The 6,007-nt window shown below is 48.3% G+C and overlaps 1 protein-coding gene across 1 annotated transcript in view; it reads right to left on the reverse strand.

Annotated features, from left to right (window-relative positions):
- Positions 1 to 6,007, reverse strand: part of Acsf2 (acyl-CoA synthetase family member 2) — a 42,237-nt gene that overhangs the window by 8,542 nt on the left and 27,688 nt on the right. The window contains exons 11-12 of the mRNA XM_012515300.2: positions 5,066 to 5,173; positions 3,901 to 4,052 (exon numbers count right to left, since the gene is read on the reverse strand). Coding sequence (XP_012370754.2) covers positions 3,901 to 4,052; positions 5,066 to 5,173 — 260 coding nt within the window. The remainder of the gene's footprint in view (positions 1 to 3,900; positions 4,053 to 5,065; positions 5,174 to 6,007) is intronic.

Here is a 6,007-nt window from a genome sequence, read left to right on the forward strand (position 1 = left end):
AAAAAAAAAGAATTAAAAGAAAAAACTCACACATCTTTATCCTTTCATTGGTTGATGGGCACCTGGGCTGTTTCCAAGATTTAGCTACCATAAACTGGGCTATTATAAACGTGGATGTGCAATGTATCACTATGCTGTGATACTTTTTATTTCAATAAGACCAAAAAAGGGGAACAGCTGGGTCCAATGAGACTTCCAGTTAGATTTTTGTTCTTTTATTTGTTTCAAGACAGAGTCTCACTCTAGTTCTTGCTGGCTTTTGAACTTACTATGTGGCCCAGGTTGGCCTTGAATTCTTGGCAAGCTTCCTGCCTCAGCCTCCTGAATGCTGGGATTACAGGTGTGTGCCACCATGCCTGGACAGTTTTAGTTTTTTTAAGGAATTGCTACACTAATTTCCATAGCAGTCATAACAGTCTACACATCCACCAACACTGGAAAAGAGTTCCTTTTTCCCCACAGCATCACCAGCATTTGCTACTAGTTGATTTCTCAATGACAGCTATTCTTTCTGAGTGAGATGGAATCTCAGTGTTGTTTTAATTTGCATCTGTCAAATGACAGGTGATGCTCAACATTTTTTAAATATTTATTTGCCATTTTGATGTCATTTGAGAAGTATATGTTTATCTTTGATGCCCATTTTGGGGCATGGTCTTTAAATTGGGGGTGTCTAAAAATGTATTCTACTTTTCTATATATTCTAGCTAGTAGTCTCTTGTCTGAGGGACAGCTGGCAAACACTTTTTTTTCCACCACATTGTGGGTTGTCTCTTTGTCTGTTGGTGGTTTCTCTTCCTGTGTGAAACCTTTTCAAATAAGATGAGATCCCATTCATCTTTTATTTTATTTTATTTTATTTTTTGGCGGAACCGGGGATTGAACTCAGATCCTTGCGTTTGCCAGTCAAGCGCTTATCCTCCTGAGCCATCTCCCTGGCCCCCCCATTCATCTTATTGTTGACTCTTTATGATAGTTCTTGTATGACTGGGGCTTTGTCCATAAAGTGTCTGGCTACACCAGTGGCCTCAAGAGTTCTACCTAGTCTTATCTTCCAGCAGATTTAGGGTTTCTGTTTTCATATTTAGATCTTTCATCCATTCTGATTTTAATTTAGTGCATGGTGAAAGAGAGGGGTGTAGTTTTAATCTTTGGCATGTGGAAAGCCAGTTTTCCCAGCACCAGTTTTATTAAAGAGGCTTTCTTTCTTCCAGTGAAGGTGTTTGGCCCCTTTGTCATGAGCTGGCTGAGTGTGTCTGAGCTGTTTTTGCGTCTTCTCATCTGTTTCGTTGATCTATGGGCCTGTTTTTCTTTTCTTTCTTTCTTTCTTTCTTTCTTTCTTTCTTTCTTTCTTTCTTTCTTTCTTTCTTTTTTTCTTTCTTTCTTTTTGGTGGAAGCGGGGATTGAACTCAGGCCCTTGCGCTTGCCAGGCAAGCACTTATTCTACTGAGCTGTCTCCCTGGTCCCTGGGCCTGTTTTTCTTTAACACTTTTTATCACAGTAGCTTTATAATTGCAAGCGAGGGATTGCGATGCCTCTACCTTGCCTTTGCTGCCCAGTGTTGGTTTTGCTATTTTAGGTCTCTTCTGGTCTCCAATTAATTTTATGAACATTTTTTTCTAATTCTGTGACATATGCTGTTGGAATTCTGATCACGGTCGCATTAAATCTGTGTAACAATCCTGGGAATGTGGTCATTTCACTATATTGCTGCTTCTTACCCAAGAACAAGGGATACCTTTCCTTTTTTTTTTTTTTTTTTTTTTCCATCCCATCTCTTTTTAAAAAATTTTTTAAAACCGGAATACTACTGGCTTTTGGGTGTTGACTTCGTATTCAGCCATATGCTACTGAATTTGGTTATTAAATCTAGAAGTCTTTTGGTGGAGTTTTGGGGGTCTTTTATGTAGAGTATCATGTCATCTGCAAATAATGATGGTTTATTTTCTTCCTTTCCTGTCTTTATTCTTTTTTTATGTATGTAGTATAGGGTCTTATAGGGTCTCACTACACAGATTGGACTCATGCTGATCTTCCTGTTTTCAGCCTCCCAAATGCTGGGATTACAGGCGCGCCACCATGCCCAGTCTCAGTCACCATCTCAGCACGCCCTGGGGGTGGGGCCAGCTTGGCATGCCGGGGATCAAACCCCAGCTGCTGTGCTCTGCCTAAGCGGGTGCTTTAGTCCACTGAGCTATCTAGCTGGTCCTCTACCTTTATTCCTTATTTTTATTTATTTATTTATTTTTTTAAAGAATTTGGGGTCTGGGAGACAGCGCAGCAGCATAAGCACCTGCCTGGGAAGTGAGAGGTCCCGAGTTTAATCCCTGGTACCAAAATAAATAAATAAATAAATTTGGGACAAGGTCTCATTATGCAGCTCAGACTTGTAGTGACCCTCCTGCCTCAGCTCCCCAGCACTGGGATTACAGGCGTGCACCACCATGCCTGGTTTCTGTGGCCAGCTCTGCGTGGGGCTGGCATGGCCTGTGGCACCAGGCATTGAACCCAGGTCCTTGCACTTGCCAAGCAGGTACTTAGGTTGCTGAACTATTTCACAGGTCTCTGTTTTAATTTTTTTTTTTTTTTAAATATTTTTGTCTTGTTTGGTACCAGAAACTGAATTCAGGACCTCCAGGACCTCACTCTTGCCAGGAAAGCACTGCACCCCTGAGCCATATCCCTGGCCCCATCTTTGCTCTTTTTTTCTTTGCAGTATCAGGGATTGAACTCATGACCTTGTGCTTGCCAGGCAAGCACTTACGCCACTGAACTATCTCCCCAGCCCTCCTATCTTTATTCCTTTTTCTTGTCTAATTGCTTTGGCTAGTGTGTCCAGAACTAGGAATAAGAGTGGTGACCATGGATATCTTTGTCTTGTTTCTGACTTTAGAGTGAAAGCTTTCAGTTTTTGTCCATTTGGCATGATGTTGGCTGTTGGTTTGTCAGAGATGGCTTTTATCAAAGTGAGATAAAAGCCATCTATTCCAATTTTCTGCAGAGTTCTTATCATGAATGGTTGTGGGGTTTTGTCAGGCACTTTTTCTGCATCTATTTATATGATCACATGGTTTTTGTCCCAGGCTCTTTCGATATAGTGTATCACATTTATTGATTTTTTTTTTTTCCCCGGAACCGGGGATTGAACTCAGGCCCTTGCACTTGCCAGACAAGCACCCATTCTACTGAGCCATCTCCCCAGCCCCACATTTATTGATTTGTGTATGTTGAACTATCCCTGCATCCCTGGGATGAATCCTATTTGGTCACAGTGTATAATCTTGATGATTTGCTGCATTCTGTTTTCCAGTATTTTACTGAGGAGTTCTGCCTCTGTGCTCCTTAGGGAGATTGGCTGTAGTTCTCTTCTTTGATTGCGTCCTGCTTTGGTTTTACTATCAGGGTAACACTTTTGCCTTGTTTTTTTGAGATAGGGTCTCACTATATACCCCAGGCTAGCCCTGAACTCACAACAAGCCTCCTGCCTCAGCCTTCTGAAGGTTGAGTTTACAGAGATGTACTACCACATGCAGCTTAACTTTTTGATGTCTGAACTTGTCTGTGTTCCTCTCCCAGCCCAGAGGGAGGTAACAGCTGTGTCCTTCTCCCCTTGCTCTCCATGGGCCCCCGGGCCAGGCACACATCCGGCACTCGGGACAGGATGAGAACATGCCAAGCTAACCAGTGAGCAGCCAGATCCTGGCTCTGACCTCGGGGCTGCAGGGGGAGAGCCCCGCTCTCACATCTTGCCTTAGTGCTTGGTGTGGTTCCCTATACTGTTTATGTCTCAGAAATTAAGTCCCCAGGGTGGGACCCTGGGCACCCCGGCTTCCTATGCTAGTTTAACGTCCCCAGCTCAGCCTTCAGAGCCCCAGAAAGAGCCCCACTCTGCCATCTCACCCTGTCCGGTACCACTTGTCCTGCCCGACTGCTTCAAAGGTCTTCTCCGGCTCGGCCCAGTAGCCTTGCATGACGCAGTAGCCCCGGATGCACAGCTCCCCAGGCGTGTGCAGCGCGGCCAGCTCCCCGGTCTCCACGTTCACGATCTGGGCCTGGGACAGGGCAGCTTCAGCCTGGGCAACACTCGGGGCCGGGGGAGTTTGTCCCCCGACACACTAATGAGGGCCCCAGCTCTGCCCATCCGTTCTAGGGAAGAGAGTGGACCCATCCACAGGCAGCAGCTTGAGCTGGACACAAAAGCCCAGTGAGCCCCGGGCAGGGGTGCTGGGGACACAGGGAGCTGTCACAGGGAAGGCAGCTGAGCAGCGCCATGCCAGCTGCAGAATTATAAACCATGCAGAAGGCAGTCTCCTCTCCTTTTCCGTTAAGCAGCATCTTAAATTAAGAAGCCAAAGAGGGTGGCGCGGCAGCACTATGTGAACAAGGAACAGTCGAAGAAGCCAGTGCCATGGGGCGCTGAGACTCTGTGCCTCAGTGTCTGCCCCTGGGCTGCGGGCCAGACTAAACCCGCCCAGCTATCTTACGGTGGGGGCACCCCAAGACAGGTGGTAGGTGGCTGTCAGTCCCAAGTGCGAGTACCCTGGCTAGTGGCAGCAAAACACAGGTCACCTCCAGCAAGTGCCAGTGTTGAAGCAGCAGAGAAGCCTGGACTGGAAGCTGGACTTTGAGGTGTGCCCTGAGGGTGAGGCACACAGGACCCCCAAAAGGCCAGGACACAGGGAAACCAAGCGTTGATGCCCAGGCCCAGGAAGAATTCTGCAGGAGTGAGAGGGCGCGGCCCATGGAGAAGAAAGAACTGTGTAGGAAAAATCTGTGCCCTGGCTCCTCTCTGCGGCGACCCTGGCTGCCCCAAAACAGACAGTGGGCTTGGCAAAAACACACCTCAGACAGGAAAGGAGGCTGCGGAGAGGTTCGGCTGGCAGCCACTCAGGGCCGCTGTCCCAGCTCTTCCCCTCCAGAGCTGCAGGACAGAGCCTGGCAGGCCCAGCGGAACCCTGCGGTGGGCTCTGGCACCTTCAGCAAGCGGTATGCATCTTTAAGAGTGGGCAGCAGATGACCCTCCATGGGGTGGGGGCAGGGCTCTGGGGGTCTGCATCCAGCTCACCTCGGTGTGCGGCATCACCCTGCCCACACTTTCCGCCTTCTGCTCCAGGGTGTCCTCAGGGAAATTCATGAAAGTCACGGGACTGTTCTCTGTGGTTCCATAAACAACCTAGAAAGCCCAGAAAAAGTGTCTGGGGGGGAGTTCATGGACCATAGATGGGTGGGAGAGTGGCAGGGGTTAGGGGTCAGCGGTCAGGGGTCAAGGGCCAAAGTGTTGATCCCTGCAGTGGTCCCAGATGGGTAATAAAACTGAGAGCAGGGAAGCCATTGTGTCCCTAGCCAGCCCCATGTCTGTCTGTGGCTCCAGTGTTCCCAGCACCCCAGACTTCTTCCCCCCACCCCAAGCTGCTCCACCTTCCTGATTTCAAGTCACAACATCCTCTCTCCTTCCCTTCCAAACCAACAGCCTCATAAAATTGATGAGAAAGCCAGCCTTGCTTGGTCAGGCTGGGAGTAGATCAGACACAACCCCCACCCCACTCCCTGACCCAGGACAAGTGTCTGACCTTGGGCTGGGTGCCCCCCAAACCCTGGAGAGATTCCTATAAATTTATTTCCATTGAAATAAAAATACAGCCAGGGCAAGAATCTGAACTGCCTGTGGCAACCCTCCCCCTGATTTTTTTCTTAGTGGTTGGAACATCCTGAACAACAGAAAAACCAGAAGCCAACTTAAAAACCATCAGGGAATGCTGGGCCAAAAGGGACCCCTACTCTTGAGGCAGGCCAGGGAGAAAGACCAAACCCCACAGTGGGCGCTGCGGGTGTGCAGAGGAGCTGGCGACCCTGATTCCAGCAGATCTTTCTTCCCTGTCTCCCCTGTATCACTTTTCTCCTTTTCTAAACAGACAGCCCCCACTTCTGGGCAGCCCAGAGCTTACCCCAGGGCCAGGGTGTGACCTGCCTGTCTCTGTCCTCCTCTGCCCACAGGAATCTGGACACA

This window comes from Octodon degus, unplaced genomic scaffold (genome assembly GCF_000260255.1).
Source record: "Octodon degus isolate 3935 unplaced genomic scaffold, OctDeg1.0 scaffold00056, whole genome shotgun sequence".
Classification (NCBI taxonomy): domain Eukaryota; kingdom Metazoa; phylum Chordata; class Mammalia; order Rodentia; family Octodontidae; genus Octodon; species Octodon degus.